This window comes from Acomys russatus, chromosome 1, assembly GCF_903995435.1.
Source record: "Acomys russatus chromosome 1, mAcoRus1.1, whole genome shotgun sequence".
Classification (NCBI taxonomy): Eukaryota; Metazoa; Chordata; class Mammalia; order Rodentia; family Muridae; genus Acomys; species Acomys russatus.
Window position 1 is genome coordinate 124989674 of NC_067137.1, and position 20831 is coordinate 125010504.

Consider the following 20831-nt stretch of genomic DNA (forward strand, 5'->3'; position numbering starts at 1 on the left):
CTATCTTGAACTTTATAGCTAATATCCACTTATAAGTGAATACATACCATGTGTGTATTTCTGGATCTGCATTACCTCACTCAGTTTCTAGTTCCATCCATTTATCTACAAATTTCAAGGTTTCCTTGTTTTTAATAACTGAATAGTAGTCCATTGTTTAAATGTGGCACATTTTCATTATCCATTTTTTAATTTAGGGACATCTAGATTATTTCCAGATTCTGCCTATTAGGAGTAAAATTGCTATGAACATAGTTGAACAAAAATCTTTGTGGTATGGTGGAGCATCTTTTGGGTATGCAGCCAAGAATGATATAGCTGGGTCTTGAGATAGAACTATTCCCAGTTTTCTGAGAAACCTCCAGATTGGTTTCCACAGTGGTTGTATAAGTTTGAACTGCCATCAAAAATGGAGATTTCTCTTGCTCCACATCCTAGCCAGCATGTGCTATCACTTGAGTTTTTATCTTGGCCATTCTGACAAGTGTAAGATGGAGTCATTTTTATTTGCATTTTCCTAACAACTAAGGATGTTGAAATTTTCTTTAAGTGCTTCTTGGCCATTAGAAATTCCTTTGTTAAGAATTCTGTTTAGCTCTGTACCCAATTTTTAACTGGGTTATTTAGTTTGTTCATGTCTAATTTCTTGAGTTTTTTATGTTTTTTGGATATTAGCTCTCTGTCAGATATAGGATTGGGAAAGATCTTTTCCTACTCTGTAGGGTATCATTTTGTCCTGTTGACAGTGTCCTTGCCTTGAAGATTTTCAGTTTCATGATGTTCCGTTTATTAATTGTCGACCGTAGTTCCTGAGCTGTCTCCTGAACCAATGAGTTCAAAGTTATTCCTCATTTTCTCTTCTACTAGATTTAGTGTATCCCATCTTATTTTGAGACCTTTGGTCCACTTGGACTTGAGTTTGTGCGTGGTGATAAATATGGACTCTTCACATCCAATTACATCAGCACCAATTGTTGAAGACGCTTTCTTTTTCTGCATTGTATGGTTTTGGGTTTTTTTGGGGTTTTGGGGGGGGGCGTTAGGGTTTTTTTGTTTGTTTGTTTTTTGTTTTGTTTTTTTTTTGTCAAAAGTCAAGTGTTGGTGTGCGGGTTTATTTCTGGGTCTTCAGTTCAATTACATTTACCAATTGTTGAAAATGCTTTCTTTTTTTGCATTGTATGGTTTTGGGTTTTTTGTTTTGTTTTGTTTTGTTTTTGTTTGTGTTTTTGTTTTTGTTTTTTCGTCAAAAGTCAAGTGTTGGTGTGAGGGTTTATTTCTGGGTCTTCAATTCAATTACATTTATCAGTATGTCTGTTTTTATGCCAATTCCATGCAGTTTTTATTATTATTGCTCTGTAGTGCAACTTGAAATCATGGATGGTGGTACCTTCAGAAGTATTTTGTTGTATAGAATTGTTTTAGCTATACTGGGCTCTTTGTTTTTTCATATTATGTTGAGGATTGTTTTCTCAAGGTCTGAAAATAATTGTGTTGGAATTTCAATGGGAATTACATCAAATCTGTAGATTGCTTGTGGTAAGATGGCCATTTTACTATGTTAATCCTACTGATCTATGAGCACGGGAGTTCTTCCCATCTTCTGATATCTCCTTCAAAGGCTTGAAGTTCTTATCATGCAAGTCTTTCACTTGCTTGTTTAAAGTTACACCAAGATGTTTCATACCATTTCTGACTAATGTGAAGGGTGGTGTTGCCCTAATTTCTTCCACTGCCCATTTATCACTGACATAAAGAAAGGCTACTTCTTTTTTTTTTTTTTTTTTTTTTTTTGTCTTTTATCTTTATAATGGTTTTATTGTGGTAAACAGGCTACTACTTTTAAAATTAATTTTGTATCCATCCAGTTTGCTGAAAGTGTTTATCAGTTATAGGGGTTCTCTGATATAAATTTAAAGGTCACTTATTTATACTATCATATCATTTGCAAATAGTGATACTTTTACATCTTCCTTTCCAATTTCTATCCCCCTGATCTCCTTTAGCTGTCTTATTGGTCTAGATAGAACCTCAAGTATTATATTAAATAGATACAGAGAGAGTAGATGACCTTGTCCTGTCCCTGATTTTAGTGGAATTGCCATAAGTTTCTCTCCATTTAATTTGATGTTGGCTATCAGTTTGATGTATATTGCCTTGATTGTGTTTAGGCATGTACCTCATATCCCTGATCTTTCCAAGACTTTTAATATAAAAGAGTGCTGGATTTTCTCAAAGACTTTTTCAGCATCAAATGAGATGATCATGCAGAATTTTTTCTTTCAGTTTGCTTATATGATGGATTACATTGATGGATTTTCATTCCATCCCTGCATCCCTGGGATGAAGCCTACTTGATCATGGTGTATGATGTCTTTACGTGTTCTTGGATTTGGTTTAAAAGTGTTGGATTTGATTTTATTGAGTATTTTTGCATTTATGTTCATAAGGGAATTGCTCTGAAATTCTCTTTCTTTGTTGGGTCTTTGTGTGTTTCAGTATCAGGGTGACTGTGGCTTCATATAATGAGTTTGGCAATGTCCATTCTGTTTCTATTTTGTGGAATAGTTTGAAAAGTATTGGTATTAGCTCTTCTTTGAATGTCTAGTAGAATTCTGAGCTAAAACCATCTAGCCCTGGGCATTTTTTGGTTGGGAGACTTTTAATAACTGTTTCTATTTCCTTAAGGATTATAGGTCTATTTAAATTGTTTATCTGATCTTGATTTAATGTTGGTAAGTGATATCTATCAAGAAAATTATCCATTTTGTTTAGATTTTCCAATTTTGTAGAGTACAGACTTTTGAAGAAGGGCCTACTGATTGCTTATATTTGCTTGGTGTCTGTTGTTATGTCCCTTTATCATTTCTGATTTTGTTAATTTTGATACTGTGTCTCTGCCTTTTAGTTAGTTTGGCTAAGAATTTATCTCTCTTGTTTATTTTCTCAGAGAACCAGCTCTTGTTGTTGTTGTTGTTGTTGTTGATAATGATGATGATGATGATGATTCTTTGTATTGTTCTCCTTGTTTATAATTCTTATTAAAAAAAAGTTGACTTCTCTAAAAGTTTTTCCAGTTAGCTTTATTTATTGAATTAACACAGTTTAGAATAAACTAAAATGTGTAATTCAATTAAAAGATTGCCTTGATCAGATGGGGTGTGTCTGTGGGAGACTGTATTGATTACCTGATGTAGATGGGCCCAGCCCACTTTGGACAGTATCCTTCTTTGGACATGTGATCCTGAGCTGTATAAGAAAGCTAGTTAAGCATGATTCTGGGAGTAGGTGAGCCAGTAAGCCATTTCTCCTTGGTTTCTGCTTCAAGTTCCTAACCTGACTTCCCTCAAGGATGGATTGTAGCCTAGAAATGTAAGCCTAATAGATCCTGTACTCCCCTAAGATGCTTTTAGTCAACATGTTTTATCATAGCAACAGAAGTAAAACTAGAATATGCTTATTTATGGACTTTAAAAAATACAGGGAGCATGAAACTGAATGATTCATTAGTACAGATGAATCTCAGTGGGCTACCTACATAATATTTGTACCTTATGGAAATAAGAGGCACTTTTTAACCTTTATTAATAATTGATACCTGCACATGATACAAAGACACATCAACTCAAAAGAAGAAAAGTCTTTCCCTTCATCATTTTGAAATCACACTCCTAGCTCAGGTTATAACAACTATTTGTTTCTTTTGTGGTTTTAAAGAATTAATCTACATATATATAAGCAAAGTTTTCTGTAAGTTGTAATATATAGTTCTTTCCTTCTTGTGCAAAAAGTACTTTATAACGCATGTAACAGCTGTGTTGGTTAAAGTTGTTATTGATGTTTTATTAAAAAACATTTTCATTTATGTTGATAATATTTTGCCTCCCCAAACTCCACCTAGATCTTTCCTACCTCCCTACCCACCTAATTTTATGTTATGACCTTCTTTCTCTCTCCCTCTTTCTCTTTGTCTTTCTCAGAAATAAAAAGAAAGAAGACAGCACTTGGGAGGCAGAGGCAGGCAAATCGCTGTGAGTTCGAGGCCAGCCTGGTCTACAAAGTGAGTCCAGGATGGCCAAGGCTACACAGAGAGACCCTGTCTCAAAAAACCAAAAAAAAAAAAAAAAGAAAAGAAAATCAAAAGAAAGAAACAAAAATATGACAGAAAAAAGTGACCAAAATAAAACAAAAATCACACACACACACACACACCAAGGTGGGGGTTGGCCCTATTGGTCATTTGGTGTTGGGACTGAGGCTCTCTCTGAGCCACTGTGTTGTATACATAAAAGGGCAGATTCATGATTTTGTGCTATATTTTAATTCAGTTGCTTTTTATGATTAAACTCACTTAGTTCTGTCTCTTTTTTAATATTTTTCTGTAATGATTATTTGTATATGTGTCTTTCTCAGTTCTAAATATACAATTATTCAGATTTTTCCAGGTCAGGCTGGTTGATTATATATCAAGGTAACTTTAAACATAGATACATTTAGAAAAAATTTAGGAGATATCAGAGGTTTACAAGGAAAGTCTATTAGTAATCATGAAAGGCAAAGGGTGTACCAAAATTATAGGAGAGTGAAATAACTACCTGTTTCTAAAGACAAAGCAGGCCTGACTTCTTGACCTGTTATGAACTTAGACAATGTTTTTCCAGTGAAGAGCCCTTAATTTGGCCTTCATGCTTTTTCACATCTCCCTGAGAGTGATTGTGGGGCCATTGCTACTCTAGAAGCTGGAGTGGATGGGTTTCCTGGTAAATAAGATGCAGTTAGTCATGCTTGTGAATCTTTAATCCCACTGTACTCAAGAATCCCATGGGAAGAGTAAAAAGTGCTGACTCTTGATTTCACTCAATATTCCAGTGGTTAATTACAAGAATTTTTTTTTTAATTGATCTACAGCCAGTCTTGAGAATCACTGACTTTGGAAAGGTTTTTCAACTTGATTTATATTTTACTGTTGAATGATTATTAATATTTAATATTGATTTATTATCTTAATAAATCAGTGGTCACTTCTTAGCCAGCTTTATACCCAAATAACCACACAGAGAGACTAGAGTCTATTTAATTAGCCTAGAGCTCAATGCTGAGCAATAATTGCTCTATCCTAAGCCTTCAAGCTAGTATAGTTTTCTCCCATACAGATTTACTTGCTTTTCACTCATCTCCTAGGTCCGGCTCATTCTTCCAAGTGTTTCCCAGTGTTCTCCATGTGCAACCCTCCTCTCCTTCCTGCTCTTTCTCCTCCCCTCACTGTAAAAAAAAAAAAAAAAAAGTTCCACCCTATTCTCTGTATTTCTCAGCATTGGCTAGTTGGCTTTTATTGGCAATACAGAGAACAAATGGTGGCATATTTACACAAATTTGAGACAGGAGATACTTAAACACCACAATGCAATGTCTGGATTGAAACCAGATGGGTAGAGGAATCAGCATTGGCATGAACAAGGGTGTAAAAATATCTTTTATTCCCTGGCTCAATTGTCTGGGAGGGTTACTTTAGATCTGGGAGTGGTAATATATGCCTTTAATCCCAAGTGAAGGTAAAGTTAGTTGGTAGAAGAAAGCACCCATGTTTGATAATGATGTCTAATTGTATGACAGTAAAGGTGACAAGTCAGAAAAGATTTGATAGAATAAGATACTCCCAACTCTCACAAAGAAGAGAGAGGAAAGGCAAACTACTTAATGTAGCAATGCACAGAGAGGAGGCAATTTTACCAGGACAATAATAGAGATATAGGTTGCAGAGAAAGAACTCAGGTGAAGACAGAATGAGCCAGACAACAAGAAGAAACCAGAAGATTAGAGCAGATTGCTGAGTTAGTTTGAGGCCAAGCAGAGCAATTCTGGGCAGAGAGAGAAGACAGATTAAATAAGCCAGCTGGGAGAAGAGTTTGAGTGAGAACAGCTAAGTTGAACCAGCCAGCCCAGAACACAGAAATAGAAAGTATGGGTGAGCTTATTAAGCATGAAGTCTGAGGCTGAAAACATTCTAGTCCTAGGTTAGATTGTATGGAGACTAGAAGCTTCCAGGACTAGGACTAGATTACCAGAAAGAGGCAGTAAACCTCCTAGGCAACAATTGACCCAGGAGAATAAAATTTACTTTTATAAAAGGGTAAACTGTACACAGCCCACAAGAACATTATGCCAACATTTTACACAAATAGTTTTTACAGGAATCATTAAGGAAATGAATCATTGTTCTGCGTCTAGTCGGGGTTTATGGAACAATATTAAAATCATACCAGCACAACATCAAGAAAGAAAAATTTTGTAATATGCATTTTATGTGTAAACCTCTAAAGTAATCATTATAAGAAAGTTCATAATGATAATTTAAACTAAGAAATGATTGACCTATAGTAAAAACATCTAAAGAGCCAACAGTGGCTAATTAAACAATTTTCAACCCACATACAGAAGAAACATAGTTCAATGCTGTTTAGATGCCATATTCTTTCTTTTAACCTTTGTGGTTTTCCTGGTAACATTTCTGTACTTCTTTAAATGAACTGATTTTTTATGAAATTGTGTAATATGGCAATGGTTGTTGAAGTGTTTAGTTCAGTTTGCACTTCAGCAAATTGAGGGAAGGAAAATAGGAATGCTGCTTTTTTCTTTCTGTCCAGTACATCTTCTGTTCAGCTTTGATGCAATTTTTTATCTGAAACAGTTAATGAAAGGTGAAAAATAATTTTAATGGGCTTTCTTAAGATGAGACTGGTTAATAACCTCTATAATTTGATCTACTACAACACCCTTTGCCAAATGTGATGTCATTCTCAAAAATCTCATGTTTAAATATGAGTTTGGCTAGATGCTTTAGCTCATAATCCATGATCTTTATATTAAGAATGTGTACTTTATTTAATATGTTATCAGCATGAGAAGACTCATTCTAATAATGAATGAAATCTTCTTCTCCTCCTCTTCCTCCTCCTCCTCCTTCTCCTCCTCCTCCTCCTCCTCCTCCTCCTCCTCTTCTTCTTCTTCTTCTTCTTCTTCTTCTTCTTCTTCTCCTCCTCCTCCTCCTCCTCCTCCTCCTCCTCCTCCTCCTTCTTCTTCTTCTTCTTCTTCTTCTTCTTCTTCTTCTTCTTCTTCTGATTTCTTTGAGATGCCATAGTCCTCAAAAATTCTGTTCCTTGTGAACTTTGGTTGGCTCATGCTCCAGACAGTAACCCAGTACTGTGATTATTCTCCAATGTTAGTGGTCCACCCTCAGCTCTAGTCCTTACTTCACAGTTTCTTTTACTATACCATTGTCTATTCCTCAGGTTAGAACTTTAATGCTTGCTGTTTCCACTGCCCAGGCTTACATTGTAAGGCAGGTGGGTAATGGAAAGGGTTCTCTGTTATTATAGACCAATCTCTGTTTACACAGTGCATACCCATCTGGCATTAGTTTGATAATTTTTCAATATTCTGTATCTTGCTTCTTTGTGACATCCAAGCTCTCTCTTTTTGTCTTTTGTGAACAACTGTTATAGAAAGTTCTTTTTTCCATAGTTAATTATCTTCACTTAGTATGAGTGTAGGGTGTTAAGCCTAAGTTGAACTCCTTCCTTAAGTGAAGACTTTTTCTTATAATTTTTTTAGTTACATTTAACATCTATGCTTACATATGTCCTTAAAATTGAAAGGCTTTGTTAGCTGCCTTCTAGTGTTTATGATTATTTTCTTAAAAGGGAAGGACTAAGTAAGGAACAGGGTTTTACACAAACACACACATGCACGAGATAGAGAGAGACAGACAGAGACAGAGACAGAGACAGAGACGGGGGGAGTTTTACTTTAGTAAATTTATTTTTTACTTAAGAATTTCTATGGTGAAGGTAAGTAAGTATTTTACAATATCTTGGATAAAGTACTTAAAAATGCTTCCAATTAGAAGTGCCCCTATAAAATAACAAATATTTAAGTGTAGATAATAGCACAATTACTAACTTTTCACTTATTTCATTATAAAAAAAATTAGCAATGATAAGATTAAAATGTGTCCTTGTAGGTAAGCTGGTGCTATGTTAGTGTACTATGTACTATGTTCATACCAAAAACTCCTTTTGAAAACAATTCCCACTAAATAATTCTAAACAAATTAACAGACACTTAATAAAGACTTAAGTTGCATGCATGACAGATAATTTCCATGTGTGATCTTTAATAAGTTATATAATTTGCCTGCACTTCTGTTTCTATACCTCTATATGTAAAATACTAAGAATAACCAGATTAGACCATCTATGAAGTTTTTCTTCCAGTGCCATGGCTTGCTGTACATAAATATAGACAGTAGAATAAAAAGTTTGCTATTTGTTGGGTGGGGGAGATACTCTTCTCCATAAACTATGAGAGCTAAGTTTAAGCCAAGATTTCTTCAGTCATACTTTAGATTTCCTTTATGTTAGATACACTAACTAAAATAACTTTTACAGAGATTTTTTAAAAATACTCATCTCAAGATCAATAGAAAATATGTTACCTAACATCTCTCCTACTATACATTTCCCTCTGTAAGTTCTTAGCTCTATCCCAATGAGAAGATGCAATTCCCTCACATCTAGACGTCCAACCAAGTGGCTGGAATGGAGAATGCATCTTGTGCTCTTCAGGGCCTTTGAGCTTTGTTGTAAATAAGTAATTGCAGTGTGTCTAGATTTTAAGACAAACCAAGGAACACAAAACTGTGCTAATACCAAATTATTTAAAGAATTTATTTGGGGTGAATTGACATCCATGTTGAATAACAGATTAGTTAGTGAAACTTAGGGAGAAGGACGTGCTTAGGCTTTGATGCAAAGCTTAAGGAGACAAAGGAACATAAATCGTCTAAACTGAAATACCTTGAGCACAGTCTTGAAACCTATAGGATAAAAACAGTACAAAAGATTTCACAAAAAGCCAAGGTATATTTTGGTCCATGACACTGGTTCTCTATTTAGAAAATATTTCTTTTTTTTTTTTTTTTTTTTTTTTTTTTTTTTTTGGTTTTTCCAGACAGGGTTTCTCTCTGTAGCCATGACCATCCTGGACTCACTTTGTAGACCAGGCTGGCCTCGAATTCACAGCAATCCTCCTGCCTCTGCCTCCCGAGTGCTGGGATTAAAGGTGTGCGCCACCACGCCTGGCTTAGAAAATATTTCTTATTCATCTGAATTTATGCAAATATATTGAGTTGTTTTCTTCTATGGTATTTGCAAAAACTTGTACATATGAACACTCAAAGTACTCCATGCTGTTCTATAAGATGCTTTAAAGGTTATCTAACGTCTTTGATTAAATACATGATCCTTATTATTTCCCCAGTAATTTGAAAGGTTGTCTAAGATATGTACACAGTTCTTGTATGTCCTGTGCTCACTAAACTTTCATGATATATACTTCCTAGTTTTTAAGTTTGAAGGAACTCTCTTGCTTTCTGATGGGAAAGTTCCTTCACAGCAACTGCACTTCCCCAGTATTTTTCAATATATTCCTCACATGAATAATTAATATATATATATATGTGTGTGTGTGTGTGTGTGTGTGTGTATGAAATATGTGTGCATATATCCAGATACAAAATACTTAGTTAAAACTAGTTATCAGCTATGATTTGAAATTTTTATTACATTTATTTATGTTGTTATGAGTGTATGTGTGAACATGTGTGTATGCTTACACATGATATCAGATAACAATCTGCAGGAGTTTGTCCTTTCTTTACACTATGTGAGTCACAGGATATGAACTCAGGTTGCCAGGTATGATAGCAAGAACCTTACTCACTGTCTCACCTTACTTGCATAAGATAACAACAACAAAATTTTAAAATCAAATGGAATCAGGGTTTTTTAAAGTAAATTTTAAAACCATTAATTTTCTTATTATTTATTTATTTATATTATCTACATGGTTAGGCCAAGTCAAGTATAATCAAATTTGCATTAAAGCAGCCATAAATATTTCTACCCAAATTGAGCTCTTGACTATTTTACAATACAAAATATTTTTATCATGGATAGATGATGCTTTTCCAAAGCAGCTCTATGACCCATTTTTTTCTTTATATGAAATCAAATGCTATCAACAGCTTCATCTGCTGGTGCTTTTTGGAATGTCCACAGAGATAATCTTTCTGTCAGAATGATGTAGCTTTTGTCTCAAAATGAGACATATAAATAATTTCTATATGGAGGATGATCTCCTTCTTTGGTGTCTTTTTATTTTGGATATCTTCGGTATCCATAAAATAATCTGTTGAGTTCTAAGTGTTTACTATGAGTGAATATAATATAACACATTTGCCTCTGAGAAAATAAGAAAAGAAGTGATGCTAAAATGAACCAAGAGGAGCAATATTCTAGTTCTTTACTTCATATTTTTCCTACTGATAAACTAATTTAAGTTCTGTAAAAGTCTTACAATTATCTTTTTTCAAAAAATAAATTTTAGCCTTTTATATTCGACAAGGTACTATTTTGGTTTTTATGGGACTCTAAAACATGTAAGCTCCCTGGGAGCAAATGTCATGAATGGATTATAATGAGCTAAAAATCTAGGTTTTTCCTCTTTGTATTAATACAGTATTTATTTCTTTATTTTGCAGTTTCTTCTTTGTGGCATATGTGGAATACTGTGCGCCAAAAAAAAATCAGGACTTGTTGTAAGTTTTTGCCTTGTTTTTATAGTACATTGAAGGGTTTGAAATTCAACCATTCAAAATAGATATGATGACTAGAGACTTTTTTGTCTACTTAATGCTGGTAATTTAGAATTAAAGAGAAACTGAGAAGCAAATCTTGGACTTATTGTTTTAAAGAAAACTAGCAACAATATTAGTGATAAGAAAAAAGCAGCAAAGTCCCTGAAAAGCTCTGATACACTCTTTAAACTCATAGATATTCAAACTTTAATATTTGCTATACTGGAAAGTCTATACAGTTTTCTACCTAGGGACTTCCAGTCAATTGCCTGTGCCTCCAGGGAGCAAATAAAGGTAAAACTTACTCTGTGGGAAATTAAACTGATTAAGTATAGATTTGGGGCTAAAGATTGTTAATTTTTTTTTAACTGGGAAGCTATTTTCACAAAGTCCCAAGACAGATATGGTGCTATGCTTGCAGTTAATTCTTTAAGATTTATTTAACTCATTTTTATTACTGTGAGTACCCATTTAATCTTGTTCAGGTGTTTTATTGTACTATCACAGGATTTGGGGGTAGTCAGAACGTTCCCTGTTAACTCTGATATGGGCTGGAAGGGAGCCCTGCGTGCTGAAATACAGTCTCCACTTGTTTTCTTGACATTTTATGGGAGTTGGAAAGATGAAAAGGGCATAGTTTATTTCACTGAGTACCATAGGAAATATTATAAACCTTTATAAATTGGTAAATTTACCATATTTTCCGGTTTATGACTTTTTAACACCACCCGCCCAAAAAAATCTGTGCCAAAGATGGGGGTCATCTTATACACCAGGTACTTACTTCCCCTTCCTATGTCCAGCATATATGGAGGGGGGGTGCCATGTCCGTTTCCCGACTCTGTGTGCCCTGTCTGAGGAGTATGAAGCAGGCAAGAGAGAACTGCAACATCTTGCTGTACCCCCAGGAGGAGAGCATGAGGGTGAATTTGCTCTCCAGCAGAACCCGCCCACTCGACTTCGACATGAGGGTGGAGCGCTCCTTAAAGGAGCAGTGTAGGCTGCCACTGGCTGTCTGTTGGCATTTAATAAAGTGCCTGGTTGTCTGTGCCCTGCCTGCAAATAGACACATGCCTGAGTCTGTTGCACTCAGGGTAGCCTTATATGGTGAGTATATTCCAAACTCTGTATTTTAACTAGAAAAGTTGGGGGTTATCTTATATGCCCAGTCATCTTATACACTGGAAAATACAGTACACAAGGAATCTGGAGAATGTTCTTTGAGCTAAAAAAAAGTCTTCCAAGGACAAGTCAGGTACAGGAGCGGAGCAGTAAATGGGGGTAAGTCATCCTCATCTTTCATCTTTCTCAAATGCATTTCTTTGTGATGATATCTATTAAGGAAAGACAAGTAAAATATTCCCTGTGACAGTCATGTGTAATATGATTGTTAAACGTTCGAAGGAAGATGTCTGTATTTATAGTTGGCATCTATGATTCTTCTATCGCACTTTAGGTATGGCCTTTATTATTTCTATACCTCTTAACTATCAATACTTGTTATGGTTGAATCGGAACAGCCTGTTGGGAGATGAGATTGGAAGAAGACAAAAATAACTGGAAAGTATGGGGAAAGGAAGGGGTGTCATTTAATTATTTTGTTTGGTTGGTTTTTGTTTTTTGTTTTTGAGACAGGATTTCTCTGTGTAGCCTTGGTTGTCCTGGACCAACTTTATAGACCAGGCTGGCCTCGAACTCACAGCGATCCGCCTGCCTCTGCCTCCCGAGTGCCGGGATTAAAGTCATGCACCACCACCACCCGGCTCATTTAATTTTTAAAGACTATGTGTCTTCACTGCCTTCCTAATTATAAGTTTAAAGTTAAACCTTTTGGAAGCTAGCATGTAAATGGTAGATGTAGTTACCATTAGACTATGCATTATCTTTCTGTATGTTCTGAAGCTCTTAAGTGGCAGGCAGTGCCAAGGGTTTTATGCTGTAAATGTTTTGTAAAATGTCTTCTCTACTAATAATGTCTCTTCAGTATAGAATCTCTTGTCTAATGATATTTGAAACAGAGTATGATTAAGAACCTGGACACTAATTCTAATATTTTAATTCATAGGAGACAATATTCTACCAGCACATACCAATGGAGTGTCATTTACTATTACAGACATTGAGAATAACATTAGCAGAGACATGTTTAGGTAAAAATAAGTATTTCATCTACTTTTATAATAATATTCATTCACTAGTTGAAGGCTAGAATGGATAATCATTTAGTATTATCTGTGAATGAATAAATCAAAATATATACTCAAAAAACCTCATGGCAAATGAGTATCATTTGAAATAGGATGTAATTGGTTTATTCTACTTAAATTTTGAGATACATTTGCAGTTAATGAAATATTTTGTGATTTTTATAATAAAGTTTTACCATTATATTCAATCAGATATACAAAAATTTTATTGCTCTATCACAGGTTTTCAGCCCTGATGATCAGTACCCTGACATAAGTGCAATAAGTAAAGCAGAATTAAGTTGGAGAAATGAAACAAATGACTGTACTGGCAGAGAACTTTGCTTGTCACGTTTTACTTAGTGTGGCCTCATGCATTCAGTGCCTGGCCTTCTCCTGGAGCTTCACTAAAGGAAATTTCTTGCAATACTACTTTGATAAAGTTTTCCTCTCTCTCTACTGCTAAATCAACCTATTCTACTCCCACCCCATTTAATATTTGTAGTTGGATTTTTATTACTTTGAGGGTAATCTTTTAATCCACCCCTTTCCACCCTTCTTCTTCCACCCTTTCAAAACCCTAACACCAGATAGGAGAGAAAAAAGATAGATGGGAAAGGGGGTGATTCTGTTATTAGACTACTTCCTGCAGGGGTAGGAGCAGGTGGAGTTGGGTTCCTTGGAGCAAATCTGATCTTCACCCTCAGGATATCCATCTACCTATCATCTATCCATCTACCTATCATCTATCTGTCATCTATCTATGCATCTATCATCCATCTATCTTCTTTTTCTTTTCCTCCTCCTCCTTCTGCTCCTCTTCCTCCTCCTCCTCCTCCTCCTCCTCCTCCTCCTCCTCCTCCTCTTCTTCTTCTTCTTCTTCTTCTTCTTCTTCTTCTTCTTCTTCTTCTTTCCTTAAGCTATCTGTCATCTATCTATGCATCTATCATCCATCTATCTTCTTTTTCTTTTCCTCCTTCTCATCCTCCTCCTCCTCTTCCTCCTCCTCCCTCCTCCTCCTCCTCCTCCTCCTCCTCTTCTTCTTCTTCTTCTTCTTCTTCTTCTTCTTCTTCTTCTTCTTCTTCTTCTTCTTCTTCTTCTTCTTCTTTCCTTAAACACAACTATTTAACAAACCACAACCAATAGCAACCAACCAACAATCCACTCTGCTTCTCAGGGCCTTAGCATTTAAATGCTCTCTTACGTGTCCCCAGAATATGGCTCTGCTAGAGCATGAGGCAAATCATAGTTAGCGGCTACAAAGTAGCTTCATATTCTCACACCTGGGATTAAAAGAAAACATATTTGTTTATATATTTCTGTGGGTTTATAAAAAGAAACCAAAATTCCAAAACTCTCACTAAAAATATTGACCACGCCGTGCTTATATTTTAAAGCTCATTCCACTCAAGAGTATTAATACACAATTCCTCATGATGCCAAGAGCATTCTCACTGAGAGCCAGTAGATACTAGGTACTCAAAAAAATACTTGTTGAACTCAACTGTTGACAGCAAACAATGTCTCATAACGTAAAGACTAAACACTAAATTGTTATAAAACTATTTTCCCTAAAGAATTAGCACAACAGATGAGATCAATAATGTCCAGGAAGACTTTCTGAAAATGCTATGACTTTTTTTTCTATTAGGGGTCCACAGAAAAAGCCAAATTATTTCCAGGAAACTATAAATGTTCTTGAGATGGAATGTGTGTGGTGTACCAATGGGAAAGAAAGGTATGTTGCAGGGTTAGTGCAGTTGTATACTGCTTGCCTAGGTCTTATATTTTGTCCCAACAATGGACAAGAGAGGAGTGTAATTGGGCACTGTGTCCCAGAAAATGGAAATATAAACAGTTAATGAGTTGGTGTCACCCCACAAAAGATCTATTAAGTCCTTTAAGGTAATTTAGACCAGTTGTCCAAAGCAAATACAGTTATTTTGAAGTTATTTAGACGGCTAAATTTATTAGTATTCAGAGAAAATTTACTCCACAGAAGCACATTACTTACTACTGCCAAGGATTCTCACTAGGTTGATTTAACATCTAATCTCTATGAAAAGAGATCCATATTAAGCCAATTATAAGATCAACAGTAAAAGCCATCATCAGAACAATCAAACACTGTAATAGTTCACTGCGGTACTAAAGTACAACAAAAAGATTTGAACCATCCTGGGTCACATTATGGAAAGTCCCTACTATGCCCATTAATGGAAATACACAAAAAAATGATGAGAAAAAAAAGATTGAGATAAATTCCCAAAGTTCACCTAAATAGAGAGTTATAGATACTTGGATACTTAGAGAAGATGGCAAAATGAAACTGAATTTAAGTCAGAAAAATCTGACTTGATCACCATTCATTCTTCCAAATTGTATTTGAGCTTCCTGAAAAAGACCTCTGGGAGGGATCACACAGGTGATGTCTTTTTCCTCACACAAGGTCATGCAAATAGGAGATGGGTACTATTTTCATCTGGATCTAGCTAAAAGCTATATTTGGTTTCCTTCAGAGTTCTGTTAGATATATAATTGGTTCCATTTTGGAAGTTCGATAATGTACTTTCTCAGCAGCAGACTGAATGGAGTCTCCACTGGCAGGCACACCTGTCCTACCTCTTTATAAACAAAGAAAACATATTCTCTTCATTGTAGGTTCACCGTCCTTGGCCTGCAGCATCCTAAGACTCTATTCTGGATATTTCAGCCTTATCAACGTTAATACCCTCTTTCTTCTTCTTCTCAGATGATCCTCTTTTCAGCCTGCTGTATCTGTGGACTCATTGGAGGCATCCTGAATTTTCAGTTTCTTCGGGCAGTCACAAAAAAGACCTCATCTCTGTACCCACTGCATCTTGCTTCCATGTCTTTGGCGTGTATCGGCATTGGTGGCTGCACTATCTCCTCCTGGCTCACTTGTCGTCTAGCCAGTTATGAGCAAAGGAGGATGTTTTCAGAAAGGGAACATTCCCTTCATCACTCTCATGAAATGGCCGAGAAAGTGAGTTTTTTCATCTTGCCTCACACTGCTACAACAATCCCTATAATCTAGGTGATCAATTTACAAACTTAGATGGCAATCTGGAGAACCATATTTTTTTAATTTGACCCTATTGGATTAAGAACAAAGTTTTTTAACAAGTTTTTCTCTGTGATTCATAAGCACAGACACTTTCAACAGAATTTTATAGCCTCTGTCTATTTAAAAACATAACTCTAAGATACCATTTTATTAATTATTAAGCACCTTATAAATATGGATTCTACCTAAGATAGGTATGTATTATACTGAGGAAATACACAAACTAAATACAGCCTCCACCCAAAAACGTCAACTTTAGAAATCACACGAATTCTCTTTTCCAGTACAACCTTTGTGCTTACAAGTAGATGCATTTGATTATGTAAATTGGGTCCTCACGCATAAAAGAGGCTATTTAGTAAGGCAACAAAAAGCCTTGTCTATCAGTGCAGACATTACAATCCATATAAAGCTTCATTGAACTCTCATCTAAATGCCATGCACATTAGGATGGCTTTGCCTGTATTTTGCACAATGCTGCTTGCATAATTTTTCATGAAACTTACTCAAACAGAAACTTATGTTAGTTGCATTAAGGAGCAAATAATATAGAAAGAGCTATATGTGCTCCTATTACATTCGGTACACATTTCTAAATTCAGTCCTGTTACCTCATCTATTTAGGAAAACATAATCATCCATAAAATCAGCTCACTAAGATAATGAACAATTATATTTTGGTTTATTTCTTGAAAATAAAATTATACAATCATAGCATAAAAGAAATTGTATCAAGAGTTATGCATATTTCTTTATAATGTTATTTTCAGGTTAAGAAATATTTATTTTATACTTCATCTGTCTTCATTTTGTATACTATCTATATATAAGGAGAAGAGATTCTCATTAACTGTCTCAAGAAGTAATTGTGGGATGATCTGTACATGTCATTCAAAATAGAATTGACATTATAAATAGAAGGACTTACTAGTTTTCAAGCAGGTCATTAAATTGTTGCATTATTGCAAATTGTGATAGCAGCTCCATTTTGTTCTGTCTTTATGCTAGTGTTTTTTAGACTTTCTTTGCATATGTTTGTTCAATATTTATTGTATAATTGTTATATTTACATTAGAGATTGAGGGCTATTGAAATAACCGACTTGCCCAGCTGCCCGGTGGTGCCTCCGACACCAGAGTTACCTACAAGGTACGCTGACTTCTAGGGAGTTACCATGTTGTAATGTTGCTACAGGAAGCCTCTATTAGAAAGCCATGATGTCAGCGGATCAGTCTGTGCTGATGCTGTACGTTCCTCAAAGTATCACTTTTAGAAGGGATACTCTGAGGAGCTGACATAACCTTACATGGCAGAGTCTTACAGCTTCAAAGTTGAGTATTTTAAAAATTCAGCCTGCCTCTAAGCATCCAAACACAGTTCCGTTTGGATGATTCACAATTCCTTTTGTTCTCTGCAGCATCACAACTCTGACTCAGCATCATCATTCACAGATGATAACTGTGCTTTTCATAATAGATGAGTCTGGATAAAGATGAACTCTATATTTATGTCATGCCAAAATTACACAAACAGAAAGACAAATTCTGAATGTTACTTTTGGTAAATTATCTGATATAGCACATTTCCAATGTATGTCACATATTTCCAGTTGTGAACAATAAATATTTAAGGCTCTTGGTTTGGCCAAAGAGAATAACTGGGAATGCAGAAAGTTACATTATCATCCCATTTGAAGGAAGTACATTTATTTCTAAACATCCAAGTCTGCTCTTGCCCAGATTAGATGTATGCTTTTATTAAATTGGAAATGCTAATTTGCAAATAAAATGATGAGACTCATCCATTTAAAACTAACTTTCACTATTAGTTTTTATCAGCAAGTTTACTGTGTCTGTGTTTGAATGAATCTAGTTAAGAAAATTCTTTGAATTTATAAGATTTTAGAAAACATTTTTCTTAAAATCTTACAAAAATATTGATAGTTTAGTTTTATGAGTTTTAGGGGTTTTTTAAAGTATTTTCATGAAAAGGAAATGGCAGGTGAGATTCTTATTTCTGTTTACTTACTAAGTAGTTTTCTTTCTTTCATAGCAGGATAAATAAGAAAATGTGCTTCATTGAACTTAATACTTATTATATTAGGAACTAAGTTTGTTTAATCTTGGCGGCACTCAGCTTTTATAAACTTAACGCCAGCTCAACAACCCCATGTTTTCAGGCCTGCTTTTATTGTGCTCATTCTTAAAAGTCTCCTCAGCAGAAACAAGATAGAAACAAGCAAGCAGAGGACTAAGAAAACAGCTTTACTTGAAATTTTTGCTGCCCTTTTGAAAGTCAACTTGAAGTATAGACTTGTCCATCTTGGATAACAGACAATTTTGCTAATATACTATCTATAAAGCAGTGTACTTCGATAGATGTAAACGGCCTTCTGGTCTCATGACTTCTCGTTGTATAAGAAAAGCCTTGGTAGCTAATAAACGGGGTCTAGGGATGTGACCTAGTTGGTAGAGTGTTTGCCTAGTGTCTGGAGCATCATGTAGGCCAGTTGCAGTGACACTATGCCTGGGTTTCTAAAACTCAGAAAAAGGAAACAAGAGGATCAGAAATTTTAGGCCATCTCAGGTATATAGTGTTTCTAAAAAACCTGGGTTAAAAAAAAAAAAAAAAAAAAACAACCTTCTCTCAAATCAAACAAATCATCCAAAGTTCATTTAAATACTTCTCATAATTTCAAGTGTAAATTTTTATGTTATTTTATTTTTCCCATCTTTATATTCACATCTTCCAAAGCACATTTCCCTGGGTCCTTTAAAAACATGCTCCAAGTTTTCATTATTGTTTCTTACTATATAAGTGATAGCCATGATGGTTTGCCCTAGGATCTCAACATTCAGGAGGCTAAGGCAGAAAAATTGCAAGTTTGAAGCAACTCTGAGCTACACAACAAGTTTAACACCAGTCTGGGCTACATTTCTAGACCCTGTTTAAAACAAAATAAAGCCTAAACACAGCCAACGTTTTTCTCACTGCAAACATAAAGGCCCCGCGCGCTTCTATAACACTTGTAGAATGTGTCGGCACTTTATTGATGTGTTTGGCAGAGGAGCTTGTGTATTGGGGAAACCTGGTGACTTAGGCATCTTTTTTCTAGGTTAGTTTCTTCCAAAACAGAGTTGAAGAAAAGGGGGAAACTTGGGCATGTGGATAGAGAGTGAATTTATTTATGTAAATAAGCCTGAGCTGTCACTTCAAATTTTTCATGTGCTACAAGATGCCATAAATTTTCATTTCCTAAGTCACAGCAACAGTAGCAATTCTTGTCCTCCCCCCGCTCCCTCCCCAGAAAAAAAACAAAAAAACAAAAACGGTTTTCATTGGCTTGCAATTTCTGTGTGTCTATCTAGCATATCAATGTCTTACTCTGAAAGTGGATTTTAATCAGTTCATGTTATTTTGATAACAGGAGATGACAGACAACGTGAGCAATGGAGCACCACAACTGATATTTAATGGAAGAGTGCAGTCGATGTTTTAAAGAACTGAACATTTTTCAGGTTGTTCATGAGGCAGGAGAGGCTGAAGACCTGTGAGTTGCAGTTAAAATGGTTCTTTCATTTGAGGTTATTTCTCCTGAGCATCCATAAAATTATTCCTTCTTAATTTTGCCTCTCTTACACTCTTGCCTTTTCTAGAGGCTATAAACCTTCCAGAAATGTAGCTTAGTTATCTCGGCAGACTGACCAATTGTTCTGAAGAAGAGTTCCAGAAAAATAAATGGAACAGCAATGTTTAATACTGTACACAAACACTATTTGACTAGCATGAGCTTTAGAATTACAATTATCTATTTTATGAATAATTCAAAAGTAAACACATCAAGAACTAAAAATAATTTATTGATGTCTTTGTTTTGAAAGACAAATGACTTCAAGTATGCTAAAACATCAAAACCTCAGAAACACATTGTTGCAACAACATTGTAATTAATTTCAATTTGTGAATGGACTATATTTCATAATTTATTTGTAAATTATAAATACTACAGCATAAAGGTAATTTCTTAGTGTGGGAAAGAATATTACTATGTATAATATTTTTGCACTTTTCAACAAGTGAAAAATTGTAAGTGAATAAAATAAATGTTTTCATTATGCTGTGCAGATTGATCTGCATGTCTGTGAATGAGCCTAAGAATAAAGTATTGTGTATACATCGCTGTATATATATTGTAAATACAGAAAATGCTCACAGCATATATTTATAGCTATATGAATGTAAATAGGTAATAAAGAAATTGTTATGGTATGAGGTTATTCCATCCCGTGTGAGAAGGCTGTTGCTCAAAAGCTTTCTAAGCCCACAAGGTCACATATTTAATTTCTACTCTATCTGTCCACTTCCTTCTTTTTCCTAAGTCTATTGTGTATAGACAAGCATGGTGGCTGACATGTATGGAGCTGAGTGCCTTTTAGATTGAAGCATAAGTATAAACTTCTTACCCGTTGGGTATTTTACTATGATTATGGTGTTTATGTAAAATTGCTAATATTTATTTAAAAGTTTAAGTTCAATCATATAAGTCTGTATTTATAAACAAAAATTATTATTTATGATTATTCCTGATACATTTATTTCAAATAACTTTCAGCCATATTAAGCTCTATAGAAGGGAAATGATACCCTAAATGAAGTTAACACTGCCTTTGCTATATTTTATTTAGCTGTTTTATTTCCTCTGATGATTAACATGAAGGTCATATCTGAGAAAGTATATATTCAATGCATACTAAAGGAGTTCTCAGTATAAGAAAATTCAAAGATAAATTGACATTCATATAGCTAGAGTCAATTCTCTTCCATAATGGAATATTAAAATAGCAACCAACAATATGTGTAAATG

General features: G+C 35.0%; 1 protein-coding gene across 4 annotated transcripts in view; it reads left to right on the forward strand.

Annotated features, from left to right (window-relative positions):
- Positions 1–20450, forward strand: part of Tmem196 (transmembrane protein 196) — a 63301-nt gene extending 42851 nt beyond the window's left edge. For 2 of the 4 annotated variants that reach the window (XM_051152560.1, XM_051152571.1), the window contains exons 2-5: positions 10598–10654; positions 15632–15886; positions 17043–17116; positions 19395–20450. In XM_051152560.1, the coding sequence (XP_051008517.1) occupies positions 10598–10654; positions 15632–15886; positions 17043–17116; positions 19395–19401 (393 nt within the window). In that variant the 3' untranslated portion in view covers positions 19402–20450. The remainder of the gene's footprint in view (positions 1–10597; positions 10655–15631; positions 15887–17042; positions 17117–19394) is intronic. The other 2 variants (XM_051152566.1, XM_051152577.1) reach the window with 1 other exon arrangement.
- The last annotated feature ends 381 nt before the right edge of the window (positions 20451–20831 follow it).